Below are 27,243 nucleotides of genomic sequence, written 5' to 3' on the forward strand. Positions count from 1 at the left end.
GTTTGGAGCAAGACGTAGGATCACTAAGAGATGACAGGGAAAATTTATTAGATCAAATGGCTTTGTTGGAATTGAGGCAAAAAGAGCGTTTCTTGAGGTTTAGAGGAATCCCAGAAAAAACTGGTCAAGACATTTTAAAAGTGCTTAGGGAGGAACTTGCATCACTCTTGGGAATTTCAAGTGAAGAGATGGATCCGCAGATTGATGCAGCTTTTCGCCTGAATTCTGTATTTGCCACAAAAAAATAAATTAGCTAGGGATTGCATGGTTCAATTCAATTCTAAATCAATTACAGAGCAGATACTCCAAGCACATTTTGCCAAAGCCCTTACTATTGAAGCCCAACAGGTAAAAGTTCTGAAAGCAATACCATCCAGGATTTTAAGGAAACGTAAAGATTACAAATTTTTGACAGATGCTTTGAACGCCAATGGAATACGTTTTAGATGGGAACTACCTGAAGGGGTCTCCTTTTTCTACAAGGGAAAGAGGAATAGATTTACAGAGCTCCCCAAAGTGCAAGAATTTGGGCGGAAATACAAAAAAACTAACCTCTGAGCACCCACTGCCTTCAACACATAATTCTAACTAGCCAAGATGGATTACAAAATAGCTTCATGGAACGTTAATGGGTTAAATAGCAAAACCAAAAGGGTTAAAGTTTTTCATTTTCTTAAAAAACAAAGTTTGGACATTGTATGCTTACAAGAGACACATATTAGAAAACAAGATAGAAAATATTTGGTTAATAAGGCCTTGGGACAAGAATTTGTTTCCTCTGATAAGGGAAAAAAAAAAAAAGAGGGTAGTGTTTTATGTGAAACAACAACTTGAACCCAAGTTGATTTTTAAAGATGAAGAAGGCAGGATGCTAGCTTTGGAAATTTTAGTTTCCGGAATCAAAACGGTGATAATTGGAATTTATGCACCCAATTAAAAAAAAAGTAGAATTCTATAATTATCTAGAACAGAAGATGGCTGAGTTATCGAATGCTAATTTGGTTTTACTGGGAGATTTTAATGGAGTTGTCTCTATATCCTTGGATAGAAAATCTGATATGTCTGAAAGGAACCTACAAGGCAAGCTACCTAAAGCTTTTCTTGATTTAGCAGAACATATGGATCTTTATGACTTGTGGAGAATCAAAAACTCAAATGCAAAGGAATATACTTATTTCTCTGAAAGATATTAATCTCATTCAAGGATAGATATGGTCTGGACATCCAAATCTATTACGCCATGTATAAAAAGAATGGCTATCTTGCCCAGAACCTTCTCAGATCATAATGCAATTTGCTTTACATGGAAAAAGAAGGGAACAGTTTCCTTTCGCTGGAGACTGAATGAACACTTGCTGGAAAAAGCCAGGTGTTGTGGAGAAAGCCAAAAGGAAGTTAAAGGACTATTTTGAACTGAATTTAAACCAAGGAATGGATAACAAAATAGTTTGGGATGCAGGAAAAGTGGTTATGAGAGGTTTTTTTATACAACAAAATACATACTTTAAAAAACAAAGGGGACTGAAAAAAGAGGCATTATTGATGGAGATTTCTAAAAAAGAAAGAGAACTTTTATGGGCCAAGGATAAGAAGAAGATTACTCAAGTCATTAAAATGCTTCAGCAACAGCTTTCTATGTTAGTATTAAATGAAGTTGAACGGAACTTAAAATATGCAAAACAAAAGTCATTTGAATTTGCAAACAAACCAGGCAAGTTGTTGGCTTGGAAAATTAGAACTGAGAGAAAGAATAAGTATATATCCAAGATACTAACAAAAAATGGGCTTTCCTATGATGAAAGAGAAATAAAAAGGGAATTCTTTAGATACTATTCTGAATTATATAGAGGAAACAAAGTAGAAGATATAAAAATCGACAAATTTCTCAAGACACAAAATATTCTAAAACTTTCTAAGGAACATATAGAAATTATGAATGCACCAATATCAATAATGGAAATAACAGAAGTAATAAATCAAAGCAAGGCTAATAAGGCACCAGGGCCCGACGGGCTACCAGCTTCGTACTACAAATCATTTAAAGATCAAATATTACAGCCTTTGCAATGTATGATGAATGATATTTTGCAAAGAGGGATTATACCAGAGTCTTAGAAGTACACCAATATCGCAGTAATTCCAAAACCGGATCAAGGTTTAATGCAAGTCAAGAACTACAGGCCAATCTCACTCTTAAACAATGACTACAAACTTTTTGCCGCCATTTTGGCAAGGAGAATGAAGGTTATATTAAGACTTTTTATTCATGAAGATCAAGCAGGTTTTTTGCCAAAACGGCAATTAAGAGATAATGTGAGAACAGTTTTGAATGTATTGGAGTATTACAAAAAACACAATGATAAACAGATAACTATGATATTTCTGGACACAGAGAAAGCTTTTGATAATGTCTCCTGGCAGTTTATGTGGAGGCTATTAGATGTAATGGGAGTTGGTAACAATTTTATTAGGGCTATCAAGACAATCTGTTCAGAGCAATATGCTAAAATTATTATAAATGGGGAACTATCAGACAATTGTAAAATACAAAAAGGAACTAGACAAGGATGTCCACTTTCCCTATTACTGTTTATATTAGTACTGGAAGTGCTTTGTAGAAATATTAGAGAAGATGATCAAATACAAGGCCCAGAAATTGGGAAACAGGAGTATAAACTAAGAGCCTTTGCGGATGATGTAGTGTTTTTTCTAGAAAATCCATTAGAGAAGATCGGAAGACTCTTGGAAAAAATACAACAATTTGGCCAACTGGCTGGGTTTTATATAAATAAGACTAAAACGAAGGTGTGGACAAAAAATATGGATCAGAAATCTAAGGATAGATTTTTTGAAATAAGTGAACTGAAAGTGGAGAAGAAAATTAAATACTTGGGCATCTGGTTGACAAACAAAAGCACTTTGTTGTTTTTAAATAATTATATTAAAATATGAAATACAGTAAAAACTGACTTGCAAAGTAGGGGTGTGCACAGAACCGCGGAGCTGCGGTCCGGCACTGGGTGGGGGGTTCCAAAAGAGTAGGGGGGGGGCTTTACTTATCCCCTCAAGAATTTTGACGTATTTATTCAAGTAAGCGGGCTGCATACCTCCCTGCCTCCCGCTTCATTTCCCCTCCTCCGGCGGCGCGCGGCTCGGCTTCCTCCTCGTGTTTCAATTGCAATCGGGCAGCAGGGTAGCTCCCAGACCCTGCCGCCCAGTTCTTCAATCCCCCCGTCTCGGCTGGCGGCCACCCCCTGAAAAGCCCCAAGACCCCTGGCGCCCCTTCCCTTCCCATACACAGGCGGTCGGCAGGAGAGCTCTCCTGGCGACCCCGTCCCCTTCCCCGGCTCGGCTGCAAATGGCTTGCAATTGAAACACGAGGAGGAAGCCGAGCCGCGCACCGCCGGAGGAGGGGGAATGAAGTGGGATTTGTACCTATAGGGATTTGTTATGTTTCCAAGAAAAGGGCTGTAAATTAAAAAACCTAATTGAAGTACAAAATTTGGTTATTATTATTATTATTATTATTATTTCAATTTCTATACCGCCCTTCCAAAAATGGCTCAGGGCGGTTTACAAAGAGAAATAAAACAAATAAGATGGCTCCCTGTCCCCAAAGGGCTCACATTCTAAAAAGAAACATAGGACACACACCAGCAACAGTCACTGGAGGTACTGTGCTGGGGGTGGATAGGGCCAGTTACTCTCCCCCTGCTAAATAAAGAGAATCACCATGGTAAAAGGTGCCTCTTTGCCCAGTTAGCACATCTAACTGGGCTAACTGGTTTCAGTATCATCAGTTAAATGAAGTTTATAAGAAAGATCTTAAAGTTGGATTTGAGGATCAAATGTCGAGATTTGAGAAGGAGCTGTGTGAAAATGATGAAAAATTAGTTTCTAAGATGTATAGGCTGTTGCTTTTGGAGGAGACAAGAGATAAAGTGGTTAAAACGACTATGATAAAATGGGTTCAAGATGTGGGTCATAATATAGATATGGCAGCTTGGGAAAAATTATGGAAAATGGATTTAAAGTTCACTGCATGTTATACTTTAAAAGAAAATTATTATAAGATGATGTACAGGTGGTATTTGACACCTAAAAAATTAGTACTAATGTATAAAAATGTTTCAAACAAATGTTGGAAATGTGGACACTGTGAAGGAACCTTTTCCCATATGTGGTGGTCCTGTAGGAAGGCAAAGGCCTTTTGGGACATGATATATAATGAGTTAAAGAAAAAATTTTAAATGACATTTCCTAAGAGACCAGAATCCTTCCTGCTGGGAATAACGCAAGGAGAGTTTTCCACAAGAAATTGAACATTCTTTACGTATGCAACCACGGAGGCCAGAATAGTATATGCGCAGAAATGGAAGGATAATCAATTGCCCTCAAAAGAAGATTGGTTGATAAAAAATTTGGAATATGCTGAGAAGGCAAAATTTACAGTACTGATAAGAGATCAAAACTTTGAATGTTTTAAAGAAGATTGGAAACCATTATTATTATACCCAAAGAACTATTTTTCTAATATTGATTTTTCAACAGGGTTTGAAATTTAGTAATATTAGCAGGTTGAGTAGAGTAAAATCGAGTTTGTAAGGTATAGGATATATTGAATTACTATAGCAATGGTTGAATTGTATAGTTAGTGATTCGCGCGGATTGGTGAGTGGGAAGTCAACATTTGTTTAATTGGATGTAACGAGATTTAAGATATTGTAAAAAATCAATAAAAATTTTAAAAGCGAAAAAACCCATGCCCTCAAAGCAGCTGGTAAATACAGCAAGTCTCCAACTTACAAACGGGTTGTGTTCCAAAAGTTTATTTGTAAGTCACTTGTTTGGAATCAGGACACATTTTCCTGTAGAAACAATGTTAGAAATGGTGCTTAAGTTCCCAGGCTGGCCACAGAAGTGGATTCAAACTATAATGTAACTGAAATACTATACATTAGAAATTAAAAATAGTAGAAGACAATTCTGTTGCAATATTAGCAATTCAAGAAAACAGAAAAATTATAATATTGAATGAGTAGTGTGTTAGAGTCTGAGAAGCCCTTTCCTTGGAGGCCGGTAGTGCAAACTCTGCAATGTTGTTGCCACTGCCTCACTCCAAAGGCAATGCACTGGTCTGAGTTGCTCCTCAATCATGTCCCTTCCTCAGTGGCCAGAATCATGGACCAAGCTATTTTGCTGCCGCCCTTCAAAGACTGATCAGGTTGTGCACGCTCCAAGCTACTATTCAGTCACATCCACTGCGTTGCTGGCCAGACCTGGAAATTGTGGGGAGCCCCAAGCCAAACTCTTTCTCAACACTGCTTCCCACCAGCTAAGTGAGCTGCTTTCCAGTCACTGCCACAGGCACCACCTGCTTCACTTGCTGGGAGAACTTCCCTACCACAGGCTGCCGAAGCACCCGCGGAACGATTCCAATGTTCTAGAGTGCACATGGCTGCAAGGAAAAGGGTGTGCAAAGTGGAGGAGGCACCAGCAAACAAATCACAGCCTGCTGCTCTGGAGAGAGGCGGATTCCAGAAAGAGTTTGGCTCGGGGCTTCCTGCAACCACTGGGGTCTGTGCCGCAATGAGGCAGGGCATGACTGACTCACAGCTTGGACGAGCGTGTACAACCTGACTGTTGTTTTTTGGAGAGTGAGCTACTGGCTATTAAGGAAGGGATGCATTGTAGTGAGCAGCAGCTTAGCCAAGTGCATTGTCTGTGAAGTGAGGCAGCAGAGAAAGGGGCGTCTCAAAGAACAGCTGAGGCTATGCTGTGCAATTGCTGTGTTTATATGTGTGGGCTGGTGTTCATATGCCAGGATTTGTGACATTCGTATGCCAAAACTTGTGTACTAGAGGTGTGCACGGAACCAGCTGGTCCGGTTTTGTGAACCAGGCCAGTTCAGTCTGTTACCTCCTCAGAAACCCCTCCCCCAGTTTGGTTTGGTCCAGGGGGTTCACAAACATTATTTTAATTTTTTTTAAGTACTTACCCCTGTTGGGGGAGGAGTTGGAGGTGGTGGAGGGGGGGTCCGCAGAGGTTCCCCCTCCCCCTGCCAGCCTCCTATACCTTCCCCCTCCAGTTCGGTGGCCATTTTGGAGGCCGCTGGGCCTGTGCAATTGGCCTCTGAGTGACCCCACAGAGGCCGATTGTGCAGGCACAGCAGCCTCTAAAATGGCCACCGAACCAGAGGGGGAAGGTATAGGCATGAAGGGAGGCTGGCGGGGGAAGGGGGAGGGGGAACCTCCATGGACCCCCCTGCCGCCTCCAACAACTCCCCCGAAGGGGGTAAGTAAAAAAAATTGTTTTAATTTTTTTAAAAAAATGTGTGAGGTCAGACCAAACGGGATGGTTCAGTTCAACCCCAAATGGTCGAACCGAACCGGTTCGATGTCGGACACATTTGATGTCAACCTGTTTGCACATCCCTATTGTGTACTATGGAGCTTGGTTCATAGGTATGGGCTTCCATAAGTCAGACATTTATATGCCGTTTGTATTCAATTGTACGCACTGAATGATGAGCTAAGTTTATTGCTAGGAACAGTTTACTTAATTTTGCTTATTAGACACTTAAAACTAAAGTATTTTTAAAGCTTACTTTTCAAATACAGTAAAATTTGAAGAAAGTAAAACATACATGTTGTAACTTACATTATTTATGTTAATATTTCCCACACACATCTATAGTAGTGAACTTAATTTCACATTGTTTTCATGCAGCTACTGCATTCTTTCAATAGGTCTTTTGGTGTCTGTGGATTTGCTTGTGTTGTGTTCTTGCTGAAAGGGGTTTTAATGGTCACTACAGTTCTAATTTAAAACAGCAAATAGTCTCAGTCGAGAAAGTTGCTATGTCTGGAACCTTGGCTATCTCTGAAATTCTGAAATTTTATCTTATTTTCAAAGCATCGGAGACATCCATCTGGCTCTTCCACAATAATGTCTGCCAATCTGCATTCATATCGGAAGAGGTCTTTACTGCATCTTCCAGACAGTGGCTTAGGTGAAGAACAAAACACCAGCATCTCACCCTCCAATGGTGTGGAAAGGAGAATAACTACACTGTACAATCAGTTCACGTCAAAGAATGATGAAAACAGGTAATTTGAGTGATCACACATTGATTGATTGATTGATTGATTGATTAAATTTATATACCGCCTAATATAGAAATCTCGGTGTACAGAGTTAAAACAAAATATAACACATTTAAAATTCATAAAAAGATAAAATAGATTTAAAACTTTGAAACTTTAAAACTTGCATTGCTTTTTTCTTTCAGCCCGGAAATTGATTTATATCCATTTCTTAATTTAATATTGAACAACGCATCAAATAGAACAAAATGGTGATGGAAGTGATAAAATAGTGCAGCTATCTAGGAATAAAAAGCCAGAATAATCATGTTTACAGATATTTGCTGTCTGCCTTAGAATTTTTACTACATATTTATATTTATTCAGATTTTTATTTACTTTTATTTTTGTATTTTTCCTTTTTAAAAAATCCTGGACTCACAGAGGAAAACTTCCCCAGGGATGTCTGATGACTATTTGATGCTTTTAAAGAATGAGTTTTCATTTCATAAGACTGGGTTTTAATTTTCATTTGTAATTTAATGCATTATTCTAATCTGGTTATCTAGAGGTAATTGTATTCAAATCTCTAGTTTCATTAAATGCTACAAACAATGTGAGGCGCACACACAATCTAGGAAAGAGAGAGAGAGTAGTCAAGGCTCCTCTAGAACCCAGGCTCCACTGCTGCTACCTACAGAGTCTTCACCAATAATTATAACACTCTTCTGCTATAATGCTGTCAAATTTCCCAGTTCTGATGATTTTCTCCCACTCTTTGTAGACTTCTAAATGTCATGGAATGTGACTCTAGCCAACCAAGTATGTGTGCATAGTCAGGAGAAATGCACAGGTGCAGTGGCACATGCTATGCATACAGCTTACACTCACATACCATTGTGCAGTTTTGGATTTTTCTTTTTAAATATCCTGAATTTATGGGGGGGGTAGTACTTACCCCTGCTGGCGCTTTCCCCCCCTCCGGCGCTCAACATTTTAGCAAAGTTTTGGGGGCGGCAGCGTTCCTCCCTGCCGCCCCTGCCCCGTCATTGCCCGGCAAAAGCGGAAGTTGGTTGCATTCATGCGCCCGTTGCGGCCCCCGTACACCCATCGCCTCCATGTGCGCACTCGCCACACACATCACATGTTGTGTAACGTGTTATGTGTGCAACACGCGCGCGCATGGCGGCGGGCGCACGTGTGCAACCAACTTCCGCTTTTGCCAGGCAACAACGGGGGCAGGGGCGGCAGGGAGGAATGCTGCCACCCCAAAAACTTTGCTAAAACGTCGAGTGCCGGGGGGGGGGAAGCGGCAGTAGGGGTAAATACTACCCCCCCGCCCTTAAAGCTACATGCCCCCCCTGCCGGACCGGCCCCAATCCGGAGGCCTCTAACATGGCTCCGGACCGGTCCAGTGCACATCCCTAATGCATGTACAATGGTGGTTAAAAGAACTACGGATATGTTAAACAGTTGTAATTATGATGAGGCAAAGAATATTCCTTTTCTTAATAACAGAGAAATGCACACAGAACCTTGCCTATGTATGCAGTAATTAGAGTCGTGTTCAATCTATATATCACTGAAGGTATGAATTTGTCATTTATATAGGAATGTTTTTTTAATTATCCTTGGCATTGGACAAATACCTAGAGTAAGTTGCATATATATGTTTCTTTTTCTTTGAGGTCATTTGAAGGTACACTTTACAAAAGAGGAGCTTTGTTAAAAGGCTGGAAACCTCGGTGGTTTGTACTAGATGTTACCAAACACCAGGTAACTCTACTGTTTACATATGGATATTGTTGGTAATCTTGCAGAATAAGTTCAATAGTGCAAGTAATTACAGTTATCCCTTGCCAACCATGGTTTTACGTGTCCGCAAATGAACTATTGTGACCTGTCTTGCCAACCACGACCCGAGTATCCACAGAAGTATTGGTGAAATATTGCGCGGGGGGTGGGGGTGTTAGTGATTTTCAGGGGTTGAGATTCCATCTGCTCATTCTTCTTGGTGACTCTTGCTGATTTAAAGTGCATTTGAGTGATTTCTTTTTGGGGGGAGGGGGTTGGGGAGTGATTTTGGGGATTTGGCTTTAACTTTATTTTTAGGTGTTTTTCTGATTGTGATTCCCCTAACCCCGTTTTCCATCAATTTAATGCCTTTCCAACTGTGAATTTGGCAACCATGGGGTTTTGCCAGAACAGAAACCTCACCAGTCTGGATTGAGACCTGTTGTAGCCATAAGAAATGGGTTCTCTGTGCCTGCACAGGGACCTCGCGGGCTGATTGAGTAGCTCCTCTTGATGCCCCGCCCGCCTGCACGTGCCGTGCCGAGTCGTTGAAAGTGGCGGTTGGGGCTTCTCTCCCTCAGTTTCTCTTCGACCACCTTAGCAATCGCACCTTGTAGCTTTAGCTCCTCGGATTTGGACTACCTCACTTGGATTAGAACTAAAGTTTGGACTGGATTTTGATTTTCTCTTTACGGAACTGAAATGGTGAAAGATCGTTTGTCTTTGTAACTAGACTTTGGAACGGACATTGGACTGAATGTGTGTAATAGACTGACGGATTTGACGAAAGATTATTTACCTTCGTTTGCCGACTACCGAGCAGTGGAGATAAAAAAAACTTTTCAGAGATGTAGTAAATGCTGCACCAAACTTCCATCGACGGATTACCATGACGCTTGTTTGATGTGCCTCGGAGAAGAGCACAGTACTTCAACATGCAAAGTTTGTTGCTCTTTCTCAAAGCTAACGAGGCAGAATAGAGCGCTGCGCCTTTGGGCAGCTTTATATGATGAGGCACTCCGCCCGCCTACACCTCGGCCAAGTGAATCACCAGACTCCCCATCGATATTGAACGCATTGATATTGAAAGCCGGGTGGACATCGAGCACTTCGGGCTCCACAGCAGCAGGAACAAAATCAGGCACCCGCGGAACTGCAGGGCAGCAGTCTAAAACTGCATTGGCTGGTGTGGCGAAAAACACAGAAAGTGTTTTTAAAAGACCCAAGGATGTGTCTAAGAAGGAGAGACACAAAGATTGTGGGCACCAACCAAAAGGAAATGCCAAGGGTTTGGAGGCGCCAGTGTTAAAGGCACAGCATACCCCTTCTCCTGCTTCAGCACAGGCTTTTGAGGGCGACTCGGACGAATCTACCTCAACTGCGCCAAGACAACTTCCTATTTCAGTGTCGGATACGCCTTCCGGCATGCGCCCACTGTTGGCCTCTCAGGTCTACTGCACTTCCTCAATGTCAACCTCGACATTGACAGCTTCCTCAACATCGACAGCTTGGCTTACTAATTCAGCATCGACCACGACATCGACATTGACCTCAACATTGACTACAACAGGCCCTAGCACATAGTTGCCCCTCGACATCTACATCAGTACCAATTTTGACTGCTGATGCAGGACGGGTCCTTCATCTGCTTTCTCCAGCACAGACCCCCTTTCAATCCCCCTCGACACCAAGAACACCAGGTTTGGAGCCACAGGATGGAGGAGGTTGTGTGGAGTTGCATGACTTATTGGACTCGACTTCGAGTACTCCGTCCGGATCTACCTTCTGTGGATTCCTGAGCACTGGGCTTGATGAGGACCATGATAAAGAGGAGCCCGTTCGGTTGCCCAGAACACCTTCCTATTCACCTGCATGTGTACAGACATCAGAGCTACGTATGCCGGATCCAGCATCAGCACATCTTTTGGAACATCAGAATGTGCCACAACATTCAGAACATCAGAGTGCGCCTTCGGAGCACCCTACCCACACCTGCGGTTTCCGCCATAGTTTGCCAGGAGACTATGCTGACTACCTGCGTTGGAAATCTCTGCAGGTACCCTCTGCACCACTACCAATAGTACAACCACAAGGTCCTGCTGTTCAGTTGTGGGAAGAAGCACCACTTCAGGCACATCCACCTACTATGCAACCAAAGCCACAACCACCTGCTATTCAACCACAGCCTCAACCACCAGTTATGCAAAAACCAGCGGCCATACAACCACATCTTCAACAACAACCACAGCTCCAGCAGTCGACCAGACAACCTCTGGAAAAACCGAGTGGCAAGAGGAAGCGGAAGTCAACCCCTCCGCCTTCGGAACCACCTTCCTCACCAGGTGACTGCGACCTGGGGAGGACTCTGATGTGAGTTCTGAATCTGATGATGTCAGTCAAAGGTCAGATCCTCCGTCAGATGTGCCACCTAGGCTTTCTACCTCTCCAACAGAGTTGTTAAAGGCATATCACGCCCTTAAAAGGGATATCGCGGAAGCTCTGGGTATGGACCTAAAATCCCCAGATGCAGATGTAGTGGGCCCGGTTTACAATATGATGGGAAGGTCTAGGACTTCTCATCCAGTCGCACTGACTATGATACCAGCTAGCAGTAAGGCGGCTAAGACAGCATGGGAGGTCTTGCATATAACAGCTCCAATGTCTAAACGCCTGGAAAATCTGTATAGAATCAGTGAAGAAGACAATGCTTACCTGCTACGCCATCCAGTACCTAACTCATTAGTCGTGGATTGCGCCTCAACGTCCAAGGATGGTTGACACCATACGACACCTGCGGATAGGGAGGGGCGGAAAATTGATGTAATGGAAAGGAAAGTTTACAGTACTGTTAGTCTCGCAATTCGGATTGCAAACTATGCTGCCTGCATGGCCCGATATAATCACTTATTATGGGATGCCCTGTTGCAGGACTCAACATCTATGATGCAAGAAGAATTTTAGTGAAAATTTAATGAAACCTATGAGAAAACGGCGGTGACAAGGCAGCACTTGAGCGCCTTTAAGCATTTGGCAGAGACAGAGTCTCGCACGATGGTTACAGCAGTAAGTATCCGCAAGCATGACTGGCTTCGTTCTACCTCACTCCCACAAGATATGAGAGACAGGGTTGAATCTCTGGCATTTGATGGGAAAGGACTTTTCCATGGGGACACAGACACTTCGATGGAAACATTAAAGAAGTCTAAGTATACAACAGCGCGTACTGTCCTGTAGTTGCCAGCAACACCATCAAACTGGCAAGCCATGCCCAAGCATGGCATAACATAACATCATATCGATGGGTCTTGAGGATAATACAAACAGGATATGCGCTGGAGTTCGAGACCAAGCCTCCGTTTTCAGGACTGAAGTTCACAGCTGCCACGGAAATACTACAGGAGGAGGTCAAAGTGCTACTAGAAAAACAAGCAATTGCTCCAGTGCAGTGGGCAGACAGACTATCGGGTTATTATTCCCGATATTTCCAGATTCCGAAGAAAGATGGCGGAATCAAGGCAATTATGGACCTGAGGGGTCTCAATTGTTACATATTGACCAGAAAATTCAGGATGATGACACTTCATTATATCCTGCCCTTCTTGGTCCAGGGAACATGGGCAGCAGCATTAGATCTGAAGGATGCCTACTTCCATGTAGGCATCCAGGAGAACCACTGCAAATAGCTCAGATTCATGGTGGGGAGTCAAATGTACCAATATAGGGTTCTCCCGTTCGCTCTGTCAATGGCGCCAAGAGTCTTCACCAAGGTTGTGGCAGTGGTAGTAGCTTACCTAAGGACACATGGGATGATGGTCTATCCGTACTTAGACGACTGGCTCCTGGTCAGTCACAGCAAGGAACTCTTGGTCCAGCAGATTCAAAGGGTCGTCCACCTGTTAGGAGACCTGGGCATCAACATCAACTGGAAAAAATCAAATCTCACCCCAATGAAACGGATAAACTTCATTGGTGCAGTGTTGGACTTGGAGGAGAAACGGGCCTATTTGCCATCAGAGCGCATTTACCAGATACACTCGCTCATTCAACAATTTGTGGACACTGCACGCCAACCTGCGGATTCAGAAACTACTAGGCCTAATGGCCTCCTGTACCACCATTCTTCAGTATACCTGCTTGCACATGCACACGCTACAACAGTGGTACCTCCGCAACTTCCGCCCCAATGTGGACAGCCAAAACATGCGTTTGACCACGCCACAGGTAGTTTTAAACAGTTTGCACTGGTGGATGGAGGAACGCAATCTAACACAAGGTGTTCTGTTCATGCCGTTAGCCCCCACCCGCTGGGTTACGATGGATGCCTCATTGACGGGTTGGGGGGGCACACTGCATGGACCATTGCATCCAGGGCACATGGACGCAGCCTCAAACTCTACAGCATATCAACTACTTAGAGCTGATGGCAGTATTCCTAGCCCTGAGGTCATTCGAGCCATTGCTCTGGGGGACAAATGTTCAAATACAATTGGACAATATGATGGCAATTGCCTACATCAACCACCGGGGGGGGACGGTCTCTCTGTCACTGTCTACTCACCCAAAAAATATGGAATTGGTGCGTACAGCATTCTGTCTATCTGATGGCACTCCATCGGATGCGTTCCAGCACACCTGGAATGTGGGACTGCCATATCTGTTTCCTCAGTTGCCACTGATAGGGCGAGCATTGACGCAGGTTATTCGGGACAGAGCGAACTGCATTCCGCTAACCCCATGGTGGCCGCGCCAGCTGTGGTTTGCGCCGCTTCTGCAGTTATCACGGGGCACTTTCCACAGGTTTCCGAGAACACCAGACCTGTTACAAAGAGAGCAGGGAAAAGTCTTACTTCCCGAAGTTCATGCCCTAAAGATGACGGCCTGGAGAATCAGGTTTTGAGAAATATCCTGCTGAACAGCAGGCGTGATACCACAAGACACAATTACGCTTGCAAGTGGAAGCGTTATAGGGCTTATATGAAGGAGAAAGGAATCAGGCCCTTGCGTGCCACTCCAAAGGAGGTTTTATTATACCTGACATCATTGAAGTTGAAAGGTTTGGCCAATGTTTCTATCAAACTACATTTGGCTGCTATTTTGGCAAGGCATAAAGGTTGGGAAGGGTCAACGGTGTTTTCCCATCTGGAATTCAAACGTTTCATGAAAGGACGAAACAATTTGTATCCACCTATACGACAACCAATAGAGCAGTGGAGCTTGTCTTTGGTGTTGTCGGCAATTACAGAACAGCAGTTCGAACCTCTGGCATCTATACCCATTAGACTTCACGCGCTAAAGACGGCTTTCCTGGTGGCAATCACATCAGCAAAGCGTGTGAGTGAGCTGACAGCTCTTTGTATGGATAAACCTTACACTCAATTCTATCCCCACAAGGTGGTGATGCATCTAGATCAATGCTTCCATACAAAGGTGATGACTGACTCATTTAAATCAAGAGATAATCCTGCCTATCTTTTCCAGGATGCATAGACAACTTTAGAGAAGGCACTCCACTCACTGGATGTGCAGAGGGCCCTACTGTATTACCTAGAAAGGACCTATAACTTCAGAAAGAGTAGGAGACTCTTTATTTATCTTTTCCCTTTATCAAGGGAAAGTGTAAGGGGTGTGCTGTATCACGCCAACGCCTTGCTCACTGGATAGTGGAACTTATTTTTCAAACATATAAATGTCAAGGGGTCACGCCGCCCAGTATATGGTGCGTGCACACTCCACTAGGGCTTATGCGGCGTCAGCAGCCCATCTGTCGGGCATCAAGATGTCGGATATCTGCATGGCAGCCACATAGTCCTCTCAACAACCATTCATCAAACATTATGCAATTGATTTGAGGATGGCGAGGGAGGCGAATTTTGGAAGAACTGTACATCATCATCATCATCATCATCATCATCATCATCATCAATTTTATTACAGCCATTGGCCAGCAAGAATAGAGGTAGCAAATACGTCCAATACAATGATCAATAATCAATGCTAAAACACAACAAAACAAAATACAATCATTCATAATAAGTTACTTTAAAACAATAGGCAGCTCCCGCAATTAAGCACTTAATTGAGACCTTAACCTAATGGCTATATAAAAAAAATTTAGCTACAGTTTTTGTAATCTCAGAGCTTAAATCCGCGAGGCAATAATATGCGTAAAAAGGCTCACACCTTCCAGGAAATTTAAGTAACAGAGGGAAAATAAGTTCTTCTCTGGCGTCCTGTTACAAAGAACAATATAACAAAACATGGCTGACAGTTTCCAAGAAGCCAGCACCACAAGGGCAAAAAACCATTACAGGATGATCTTTAGCAAACCTCTGTTCCAAAAGAGAAGAGGGCAACACATTTAACCGGGCCCAAGCAAATGAAACCTGAAATTTCAAAAAATGCAGCGTGGTTAAATAGTTAGCACCTTTATCTCCCCAAGTGGCAGAATCCCAAAATGTAAAGGGGAGCAAGTCCTATTGGCCAAAGACATCAGTTCCTGCCAATCAATATCATGCAACCAGAGAAATAGTGTTTCCTTCACCTTATTATATTCCCAAGTAAGAAGTTCTGAAGGAGAAAGGCCCAGTTGCATAATTTTGTTGTTTACAGTACATATGTTAGCCAAGGGTTAGGATAAGAATCCACCCATAAATATTGGGGAAAAGAAAATTCCTGAATCTCTGAACAAGTTTACTCCATCTAGCAAATAAGCTCCCAGGCTTTACAGGCTATAGAGACAGACCCAGATTCCAAACATAGAACAGAGTAAGACACGCACCTAGGCACTGCAAAGATAGCTCTTAAAAAAATAGACTGTACTCTCTCCAGTTCAGCTGTTACTCCCTGGATCCATAACAGGACTCCAAAAAGTAGTTGAGCCACAATCTTAGCACAAAATACCTGGAGTGCCCTGGGAACAAACTGACCCCCTTTAGAATAATAAAATCGCAAAAAGGCACTGAGGGTATTGTGGGCTATATGAATTGAAGATAGCCTATGGGTATTCCAATCGAGATTATATTGAAATAATATGCCTGAATATTTATAGCTGTAAACCTGCTCAATGTGGTTCTGATTTATTACCCATTTATATAGTTTCCTGGATTTAGAAAAAACCAAAAACTTTGTTTTTTTGTAATTAACTGTTAGTTTGTTATCATTACAGTAGCCGGCAAAAGCACACAGCAGTCTTTGCAGACCTAATCTGGACTGAGATAGCACAGCTGCGTCATCGGCATAGAGTAAAACGGGCACTCGTTTGTTGGCCAGCTTCGGAGCATGGGAATCCACTTCTCCAGAAATAGAGCCAGATCATTAATAAAGAGACTAAACAGTGTCGGGGCCAAGATGCAGCCCTGTCTAACCCCTTGACTAGAGGGGATTGAGTCAGTTAGGGCCCCATTGGTAGCATATCTAACCCATAATGAGGAATTAGAGTTAAGCTGCATCATCAGAAATAACAATCTCTTATCTATTGTTGTTTTTCCAAGTTTGGTCCATAATAAATGTCTGGAGATAGAATCAAACACAGATTTTTAAAGTCGATAACGGCAACAAAAAAATTGCATTTGGGGCCACTAGAGTATTTCTTTGCTAGATGGTGCAGGATCATACAGTGATCGAGAGTAGAGCGGCCTGCTCTAAAGCCTGCTTGTTCAATCCCGAGAATTTGATTTTCTGAAATCCATGCCTTAAGCTTACCCAAAAGATACAGAGCATATAGTTTACCAACCACTGATAGCAAACTAATGGGTCGATAATTAGATGGATCTAAATGGGAACAATTTTTGAATATGGGAACAACTATTGCTATTTTCCATTGCTCTGGTACAGCTCCTGTGCTATTAACAGATGTAAATAAATTAGCTAAAACTAAGACCCACCATTCTATGTTAGCTTTTAATAGTTCAGGAAGAAGAAGGTCAGGACCAGGGGGTTTTCCAATTTTAAGACAACCTGCTAAATCCGTTATTTCTGCAGGAGTAACAGGAGGCCAACGGGGCAACTCCTCAGTCAGGGGTGGAACCAAGATCTGGCTAGGCTGGGCATCATTATAGACCACAAAAAAGTGAGAGTCCCACGTTCTAGGTGGAATTCTACAAGGCATATAAACCCAGCTGGTTGCCGAAACCAATCTCCAAAAAGTATGGCTATTTTTATTAGGAATAGCCATAATTAGCTTATTCCAGACATTTCGTAGTGCATGTTGTTTAGCAGATTTTAAACTACTTTTGTATGCCTTTTTAATCTGATAATAAATTGGTGGAACTGTTTGTTCTGTACCCAATCTATATTCTGTATAGATACTCAGCAGTTGTTTGCGTAGTGCCCTGCAATGCAGATCAAACTAGTTATTAGCTGCTCTTTTACTGTAAGCCTGTGAAGAATGTAGCTTACTACAGTGAAGAAACTTTTGTATAAGAGCAGTTACTAATTTTTCGTAGGCAAAATTGTTTGAGGTCCCAGGTGTGCTTGCACAATGGAGTTAAATAAATCTCTACCTTCAGGAGAATCATAGAACCTAGAAATCTCATTTTCTACCTCCTTTGACCATTTTGTTTTGCAGCTTAGATTGGTGGAACTATCCTCAAAAGCTCAGGGGAACAAATTACCCCTCCTTTCCTGAGGGAGATCTAAATAGATGTTTATAGGAAAATAATCACTAGAAATTTGTTCACCCACTTCAAAGGAAGATACATAGGGAAGGATAGATTTGGAAACCATAGTATAGTCCACAACACTATTTCCCCGCGACGAAAGGAACGTATATTCCCCAGGAATATCTGGTGGTATTGTACCATTTAAAATAGTCAACTCATGCATCTTAGTTAAATAGAGCAATTGGGCTCCTGAAGAGTTAATAAATTTATCTTTAGAATAACTATTAGTGAGAGGGGCACCATCTATACAATCACCCCATTTCCAGAAATGCGAAGCCATCACCGTTTTATCATTAGTACCACATCTGGAGTTAAAATCCCCCATAAGAATTATAGGAAGAACTGTACAGTGGTCCCTCGACTTACGAAGCACTCGACATCCGAATGTTTCGACATACGAACGACAAAAAATACCGGAAGTCGTTGCCGGTTTAGATGCGGCTTCCTCGACCTACGAATTTTTAGATGCGGTTTCCTCGACTTACGAGTGTTCCGGGCCTCCGTGGATGCACTTTTCGACTTACGAAAATTCCGACCTACGAACGTGCATTCGGATCGGATTATCTTCGTAAGTCGAGGGACCACTGTACTAAAAAGGGTTTTGGCTTAAGCTTTGGGTCAACTGCACCCGCCTCCTGGAGGAAGAGCTTGCTAATCACCCATTCCTTACGGTTACAGCGGGTCTCAGTCCAGATAAACAGATTGCTTACCTGTAACTTATGATCTGGATGAGATCCGTTGTAGCCATAAGTCCCTCCCGAGCCATCCCCGCTGCAGTGCTAGTTGGTGGAGGAATGTGATTCATCTTGCAGATTGTCATGATGAGCGATCTGCGAGAAACTGAGGGAGAGACGCCCCAACCGCCACTTTCAACAACTCAGCACGGCACGTGCAGGCGGGCAGGGCGTCAAGAAGAGCTACTCAATCAGCCCGCGAGGTCCCTGCGCAGCCGCAGAACCCATCCTTATGGCTACAACGGATCTCATCCAGATCATAAGTTACAGGTAAGCAACCTGTTTTTGGTGAGAGATGATGGTATGTGAAAAGGAAAAGGTACAGTACATGTTGCAGTTGGGTTGCCAGGTCTAAATTGTGAAAAAAGTCAATATCCGTCAACAAAAAAGTGGGAATAGAGGATGCTTTTCACCAAAAAGGTCTCTACTTTGCATAAAATTTACATATGTTGATTGATATATATGCATATTTTGATGATAATTGGATAATTTGAAAATAAATACAACTCACAGCTGATGACCATGTGAGCTGTATGTCTGCTTAGTCTGCTGTCTAGGTGTAGAGTTCTCTGTAAGGAAAGAATGGTAGTTCAGTCCCCAAATGGCAGAGCAAAACCAGTTTGGTGAGAAAGCAGGAAAGCAAGAGGTCTTGAGACAGTTCTTGATGATGATGATGATGATGATGATGCATTTATATCCCACTCTTCCTCCAAGGAGCCCAGAGCGGTGTATTACATACTTAAGTTTCTCATTAGGCTGAGAGAGAAGTGACTGGCCCAGAGTCACCCAGCTAGTATCATGGCTGAATGGGGATTTGAACTCGGGTCTCCTCAGTCCTAGTCCAGAACTCTAGCCACTACACCATGCTGGCTCCTTTAGCTTGTTTAGTATTGAAGAACTACAAGGATTTATTTAAGGAAAGCGTTACAAATGTGGAAAAGCCTGCAGCTTAATTTCAGCAGTAGCTCATGGCTTGAGAGAGTGACCAAAACAAACCATCATCTCTGGAGAGACAAAATGGAGACTAACCCTGGAAGAACAAAGAGGGGAGGAGTCCAGCACTTTTATGCATGACCCTAACCCTCCCCCATGTGATCACTATGAGACATTGCAGCTGAGAGCTGATGCTGCCAGGCTCCTAGCTCCAACATTCTCTAGGCCCTGCTTCTTCACCATAATTCATCTCCTGGATAGGTTTCCCACATACACTGGCCTCCCCACCCCGCACAGGTCACCCAGCCTGCTCTTCCCAGCCAGGTCAAGAACTTCACCTCTTGGCTCAAAGCAGGGCAGCCAGCTAGCTACATTTTTGTATGCTGGGGCAGTGGGGCATCCATGGTCTCCCGCTCGCTTGCTGTTCTCTATGACTACAAACATTTATATACTGCTTTTCAACAGAAGGTTTCACAGTGGATTTCAAAGCAAAATAAATAATAAGATGCTCCCCTTTCCCCAAAGGGCTCACAATCTTAAAAAGAAACTCAAGCTAACACCAGCATCAGCCTCTGAAGGAATGCTATGCTGGGGTTGGATTGTGCCAGTTGCTCTCCCCATGATAAACAGAAGACATTCACCACTTTAAAAGGTTACTTTTTACTCAGTCAGCAGGGGTAATTGCTAAGTGAGTAAAGTTAGTTAGTTAACTGCTAACTTCTCACTGCCTCCACCACATAAAGGAAGCATGCTGCACCTGCCGGGCACACCTATCTGTGCTCCTGCATCACATGGCTCTGCAACCTGCCATTGCAGCAGATCCTCCCCTCTAGCTTTCCCACTGGATGGCCAGTAGGATGTTGGCAGGGAAAAGGAGACAAAAGAAGAGAAGCTGCTCATGAAAGCAAAGTCTTCTGAGCGAACAAAATGTTCCAGCTGCTCCCCAGAACTTCAGACATAACACATGCAAAGATACACCAAAAAACACAACACATGTTGTTTGGTCCCCAAAATAGTTGCATGTCCTCTATAAAAGTCCCTAGTTGGCAACCCTATGTTGGCGTGATGTTTTTATTTAAAATAGAAATGCCTCATTAAGCAGGTTTTATAATATCCTTAAAGGTCAAAGATTGAAATAGGATGAGGAACTCCTGTATTTTTTTTAATTGATTTTCATTTTTGCTTTGCTTAGTAGAGCTTTTTGAAAGAAAATTTAGAGCCCTGAGGAACTGGTGTTGGGAGAGATGATATGGAAGGAAGTGAGACTGAGAAGGAGAGGAAAGGAAGCTCAGTTTGAAAGTCATCTGTGGCGGGTGAAGGGAGGCAGGTAGCAGTTAACCTGGTTAATAAAACCATCACCTTGTTGTTTTGCCTGGGGCCTCCCTGGGTGGCTGGGTCTAAAGCTTTTCCACTTTGGCCACTGTGAGGAGACTTTCCATCCAGAACAGAATTATTGCATGTTACTTGCATGCAATTAACATTTATTAGGTTTGCAGTTTCATGACGCAGAAGTCATATCCTTTGCCTAAACTGAATATAGTTCAATAACCTTAGTAAATGCTCTGGGAAGAATCAGTTTCTTAACTTCAGTTCCCTTCAACAGAACCCAGCTGCACTATACTATTGGAAGGGCTGGCCTCTGGCAGGGGCAACTCCCCCGTGAGGTGAGGAGATGGCCTCGGGGCAAGGGTGGCAACTGCAAGCTGCCTGCACTCCCCTGCCACTGGCTTGCTGCCCCAGCCTGACCACTGATGCTGTGGCTCTCACGCCCTGGGTGCACCAGCCCCTGTCTCTTGCTACTGTACACTTTCCCCTGCACCAGAAGCAGGCAGGCCTGGTGCAGCGGAAGCAAGATGCAGGGCCCGACAAAACTGGAGGCAAGACGCGGCATGTGCTGCCCAGGAAAAGGGACGCATGGCTGCTGCTTCCGCCTTTGCTGTACCAAGCAGCCTACTGGGCCTATGCAGATAGCAGTGACAACAATGGCAGCAGCACGCCTCAGCACTGACACAGTCGTCGGTGCTATTTCGTTTCCCCACAATATCGTAGACTGATGTCATAGAGTGACACTACATCAGGGGCAGAACATGATAGGAAAATTAAGATGGCACCTCCAGTTGAACTGGGACTGAGAGAAGCAGTTCCAGTTCAACACCTACTCAGTCTCAGACCAGTGGGTCACACTATCAAGGGGGATTGGGGAGGATGGTGAGAGTGATCTGGCTGGGCTAGTAGCAGCCTACACAATCACCTCCTCCTCCTCTGCTGCCACAGGAAGATCTTCTTCCCTGACAGGGGAGGACCTCCCCCGCTAATTCTACTTCAGCCACTACAGGCGGCCGTGCTGCAGGACCAAGCCGCTCCTTAAAGGTGAACCTGCACGGCACCAGAACAGTAGGGATGACTTCTTGCTGTCACCCACGATGACCAGCAGCAGCATCCCTCCCTCTGCCTGGCAGTCTGCTCCTGGCTCTGCCTCACACCCTTCCGGACATCTTGGGGTTTTTTTTATTCAAGCCCTGATGGGGTGGGAGAAGAAGCACCTATAAGGCAGGTATTTTTTAAAGGGTTGTGGGGTCAGGGTGATCTGTTTACGCCATGTGTGCCACACACAGTGCAATCTAGTACTGTAGTGCAGACACAGAAAGCTAGAAAAATTAAATCCCACCCCCAAATAAAGAAGCAAGCTTTGTGGAGGGGAGCTTTTTTGGAAAGGAGTGAGCAACAGTGGAGCAAGTCAAAGGGAAGGGAAAGGGGATCACTGTGGCTTATCTCTTAACCCACCCCATCTGTCTTACAGCTCTATGTACTGCCTGGCTAGTACCTAATCCCTTCCCCAAAGTAGGCCCTATTTTTAAAAAATCTAACCTGACCAAGGTTGGGGTGCTTTCCTTCCAGCCACCGGAGTCTGCTCTCAGAGGCACTTGGGCCGAGCAGACACCCTGGGAGTCAACATTTGGGGGTAGGGCAGGTGGGTGCCAAGTGGGCACCCACCCACCCAAAATAGAAAAAGGTACACAGCAGCAGCAAAGGTGGTGCAGCTTGGGGATGCAAAAGGGGAAAAAGTCTCAGCACAGCACCCCAGTTATTAAAGCCCCTGGGGGCTGGCTACAAGAATAAGGAAAATTCCACACAAGATTGGGGGGGGGGGGGGAGATCCACAGCAGCACCTAGTTAAACCCACCGGGGTTGCTGGTGCAATTAAAAACAAATAGAAGAAAAAATCAGTTGGCACTGCCAAGGAAAAGAGAGATACAGAGAAGCCACAGACACTCTGTGTGTCTCTCCACAGAGGCAGGCCCCAGTTCACAAATCTCACTCTAAGCTGCTGATCCTTCCTCCTCTGAGAGGCACACTATAAGAGAGAGCTCTCTGGCCTCACAGTCCCTTAAATATATTTTGAAAATCCCTCCTCCTTTGGTTCACCCCTCCCTCCAACCAATGGGGACACAGTTGCCCAGTTCAACACTTGATTTGAATAACAAGCCAACCAAGAAGCAAGGAGACTGCAAGCCAATCAGAAGCCAGTGCCAGAAAACAAATCAGAAAGGGAAAAGCAGGCCTCCCAAATGACGCTGGAAATACTTGAAAATTTTTGAGTTGAATTGGGGCTGTTTTGTTTAGAGTTTGAAACAGGCCCTTTATTCTAAGGGCAATTTATTTTGCACTTGAAACACTCAAAAGATTTTGCATATCCATTCTTCCTGAAAGGTATGTAAACTGCTTCAAATTGTCTGAACTAGTTACCAAAGTGCTTTTTACAGTTAGTGTCTGAACCGGAGCGTTTTAAAAAAAACAAATACACATCAATGAATATGAACTGGAACTGAACCCAAATTTTTAATGGTTCAGCTCCCTGATACAATGTGCATCTGTTAATATTTACAGTCATAAGAAAATAAAAGAAAATAATTCTTTTTTCCTAGCTAAGGTATTATGATTCTGTGGAGGACGCTTGCTGTAAGGGCCATATTGACCTTGCAGAAGTAGAAACTGTCATTCCTGCTTCACCAACAATCGGTGCTCCAAAACATGCTAGTGAGAAAGCTTTCTTTGATGTAAGTATATTTGCTGGCCACAGACCTTGCACTGCTTTATACTGGTACTGAAGTCACACTTCTTCCCCCACCCACACACCAAAGCACCCCCACAAACCTAACTCTCTCTCTTCCAAGTGTTCATCTGGTAGGCTTAGCCACAGCACATTCCTGACATTCCTCTTGCTGAGCTTAACAAGCATGTGTTTCTTAACAGTTGGTAAACCAGCCCTAGAATCTCCTTCTTAGGCAAGGCTCTGGTCAATGCATATTCATTTTAGCCTTGAATGCTAACAAAAGAGTAAACTGCTATGAGACGCACTGCGATGCATCTCTTTCATCATATCCACTCATGTGAAAGGCAGAAATCCCTAAAGACTTTTCTGGACCCTCAGAGTGCAAGTTGCACATGGCAGGAGGGTCGATCTGCACAGATAACTGCCCTAGCACTCATGCTGTGTATGTAACACAGGCATATGCCTGATATCCAGCAACCCTTCCACCCCTGTTCTAACTCAAACCCTCAAGTGTTCACACAGGTGCCTGTGTCCTGCATGGGAAGCATGGAGCAGAGTATGTAAATGGGCCTTCTGTTTTCTGCCCGGTCTACAATTTTTATATCAGTCACTATAAAGTGACAGTTAAAAAAAACAAAACACTTCTGGGTTTTGTTTTAAATTCATCAGAATTTGGTTTACCTATACAAAGTAGTGATACTGGGTCTTGCTATATACTGCTTTTGAGCCACGAGCATGCTCCAAAAGACTGAGAAGTGCTGCCTGATGATCAAACTACACAATGTTAACCTTGTAATTTAGTCCTGTGTATCTTTGTTTTGATTTGTGAACTTCAATAGCCATGGAGGGGCATGTGGGGAGGTGCTGATCAGGATCAGATTTATGGCAAATGAGGAGAGAATATTTAACCTTTTCCCGTCACACTGTGGTCCCACAAAGTGGCTGTTGAGCCCAGGATTTGGCTGCAGCTTCTCAGTGCATGCCCACAGAGACAGAGCTCCCTTTGCCATATTACAAATGATCGGTGCGGGGGCATAGGAAGGTTGGTGGTGGCCCATCCCCATTGCCACCTTCCACTGGCGGGGCTGTCACTGCCACCTTCCCCCTGCCATCTACCTGTTGGGGAGGGCGACAGGCTGCACTTCTGAGTTTGGATGCCAGTCATGCCCCTTGTGCCTGCCCCAGCATGTTGGGGCGGGGGCAAGGCTGGCATTGGAGCACAGCCACACTGCCCATCACTGCCCCTCTCCCCGTTAGCAAGCAGTTCTTTGGGGTGCTTCAGCAACTGGGAGCAGCAACAGGCTGCACTTCTGGGTTTGATGATGGCCCCTGTGCTGATGCTGGCACAAGGGGCATGACCAGCATTGAAACCCAGAAGTACAACCTGGCACTCCCAGCCAACGAGCCGTTCATTCACTGGCTGGGTACCTGGACCTCAACAGCTCAGGGACATTTGTCCCTCCCCCACCCCACTTAAGCCACCTAATGGCACAGCAGGGAAGCAACTTGCCTAGGGAGCAAGAGGCTGTCAGTTCGAATCCCTGCTGGTATGTTTCCCAGACTATGGGAAACACCTATACTGGGCAGCAGAAACATAGGAAGGTGCTGAAAGGCATCATCTCAGATTGTGCAGGAACTGGCAATGGTAAACCCCTCCTGTCTTCTACCAAGAAAACCACATGGTTCTGTGGTCACCAGGAGTTGACACCAACTCAACGGCACAATCTTTGTAATAAATAAGCCGCTCAAGTTGGCCATAGTGTAAGTTGGCCATAGCACATGCTTATAACAAGTCTGGAAGCTGCATTTTAAATATATAACTTTATATTCTCATTTTCATTTGTAGCTGAAGACGAGTAAACGTGTATATAATTTTTGTGCCCAGGATGCACAAAGTGCCCAGCAATGGATTGACAGGATACAGAGCTGCATTTCAGATGCATAATAAGGAATCTCATTCCACTGCCAACAGCAGAAAGGAAAACCTTTCCATATGTGAGAGAAAGTTAACTTTGGATTGCTCTTGCAGATCAAGCCGCCTTATATTTCAGCCATAAATGCTTCAAATATCTTCTTTCCTTAAATAGCTAACTTTTATAATGACTCTTTCCCCACATGGAGATCACTCAAAATCAATAACTTCTTTACCGAGATAGGGTTTTTTCCTCTTGAACAGAATTCCAAGCTAGGTGAGCTGGTGTCCTAGGGGTATGTTGCTCTCTTCAAACTGTTCTTCTTTCTAAAGTCAGCACTGTTCCATCTGAATAATACTGAACATTGGTGGATACAATTTCCAAAACAATTCAGTAACTCTCCCACAAGTTTCCTGCTTCGGAATAATTTCAGGCTAGTAGCTTTTTAATTGGAGAGCATCTTCAAAATTTGCAATTTTGGAAACCAATAATTTGCATTACAGAAAGTTTTAAGGTAATTAAATTTAGAACTCCAAACAAGTGTAAGGAACTGTTTCATCTATACTAGTTGTTCCCTGATCTCTTGCCATTTTTCTACTAATTAACTAAGGAATGCCTCATTTTTACTTTGTATTCTCTTTGCCTGCTGCAGTAGAATGATGGAAAACAAAATAGAATAAGAAACTTCTTAAACATTCAGACCTGGGTCAAAGAAAAGCCTAAGAAATATAAACATTGTATATTAACGTATGTGCTGTTCTGCTCAATGTAAAATGAAATAACACAATGATAAATGCACTAAACAAAACAAACACTTGCACTGAAATCCTTGAAAACAGACATTTTGAAGGACAGAAGTAAATTATTTATAGCAAAATGCTAGCTGGATAACAGCAATTACAGGTGATAAATATGTACATAATTGGGCTTAATAGATGTGATTTGATACTTTAAAACCTTTTTGCACATGAATTGGAAGAGTGTTTAGATTTTTTACATTTGCTAACATTGTGCTTGTTCATCTTTAAAACCTTTGAGAAATTTTTTTACAGTCCAAAATTAATACAAGTTTGACTTGTTGCAACCTGTGATGACTTTGAGTGTGGAGTGCAGATAATTAAAATGTTGTGGCTTTGTTTTAATTACTAATATGTTAAATATCTAATATGTCAGAGTCTGTATATACTAGTGAGTATTTTCTAGTGTTTAGTAACATTGCTTGTAAGTTAATATTAAACTAACCAAATTGACATTTATAGGATTTTAGTTACTGAAATTGTTTACTCTTTTTTAAAACCACTATTTTTTTTAGTAAATAGTGAATACAGATTTCACATTGTACACAAAATAGGAAATGTGTGTCTTAATACATTTGGAGTTCCAAAAAAAAAACAAGGAATGAAGGATTTTTCTAGCATTTTCAGCTGATAAACCACCACTTGTGAAAAATGGTGTTTGCACATTCATGTACTTTTCTTTGTATATGAAGTACTTTTATATGTACTTTGTAAAATATTGATCCTGTTTGTTTTAATGTTGTTTGAAAATGTACACTACACTACATACTGTTATACCTACGCAGTTTTAATAATTTTTATGTATGTTACATAACTAGTGTATGCTAACTAACCTGTAATAAAGATCCTTCATAAGAAAACATTGTCTTTTCATGGTGTAGAAGACGTGCTCTCACATCCTCCAGTTTAGTTCCGCTGACCACCATTCTGTGCAATATGAATAAATTAAACATGTGCCATATGAATATGGTTAAAGTATAGAAATAACATACTCAGCAGTAGGTTATTATGCCAGCCTCTTAACCTTTCTATGGCACTTCTGGTGACATTTCTACAAAGAGAAACATGCACATTCCAAGAAGTGACAGGGCTCTTTATATTACCAAATCAACATGTGCTCAAAATTGTGCCTTCCACACTAAACTGAAATACAGACACAGTAAGGGCATAGCTGCACAGTGTTATGTGCATGAATTGTATGGGGGCAGGGAGAATAGCACAAGTAAATTGTACAATCTACATCACCAGCTTATTTCCTAACCACATTTGTACA

General features: G+C 43.1%; 1 protein-coding gene and 1 long non-coding RNA gene across 14 annotated transcripts in view; one reads left to right on the forward strand and one right to left on the reverse strand.

The window, feature by feature from the left end:
* The window catches only part of SBF2 (SET binding factor 2), a 510,140-nt gene extending 483,310 nt beyond the window's left edge, over positions 1 to 26,830 (forward strand). For all 13 annotated transcript variants that reach the window (XM_053274763.1, XM_053274792.1, XM_053274810.1 and 10 more), the window contains 4 exons: positions 6,916 to 7,109; positions 8,774 to 8,861; positions 23,133 to 23,264; positions 25,107 to 26,830. In XM_053274763.1, the coding sequence (XP_053130738.1) occupies positions 6,916 to 7,109; positions 8,774 to 8,861; positions 23,133 to 23,264; positions 25,107 to 25,205 (513 nt within the window). In that variant the 3' untranslated portion in view covers positions 25,206 to 26,830. The remainder of the gene's footprint in view (positions 1 to 6,915; positions 7,110 to 8,773; positions 8,862 to 23,132; positions 23,265 to 25,106) is intronic.
* The window catches only part of LOC128335964 (uncharacterized), a 132,192-nt gene continuing 131,765 nt past the window's right edge, over positions 26,817 to 27,243 (reverse strand). Inside the window, exon 5 of the long non-coding RNA XR_008311791.1 lies at positions 26,817 to 26,897. This is a non-coding gene — a long non-coding RNA (uncharacterized LOC128335964). The remainder of the gene's footprint in view (positions 26,898 to 27,243) is intronic.

Source organism: Hemicordylus capensis, chromosome 1 (genome assembly GCF_027244095.1).
Source record: "Hemicordylus capensis ecotype Gifberg chromosome 1, rHemCap1.1.pri, whole genome shotgun sequence".
Classification (NCBI taxonomy): Eukaryota; Metazoa; Chordata; class Lepidosauria; order Squamata; family Cordylidae; genus Hemicordylus; species Hemicordylus capensis.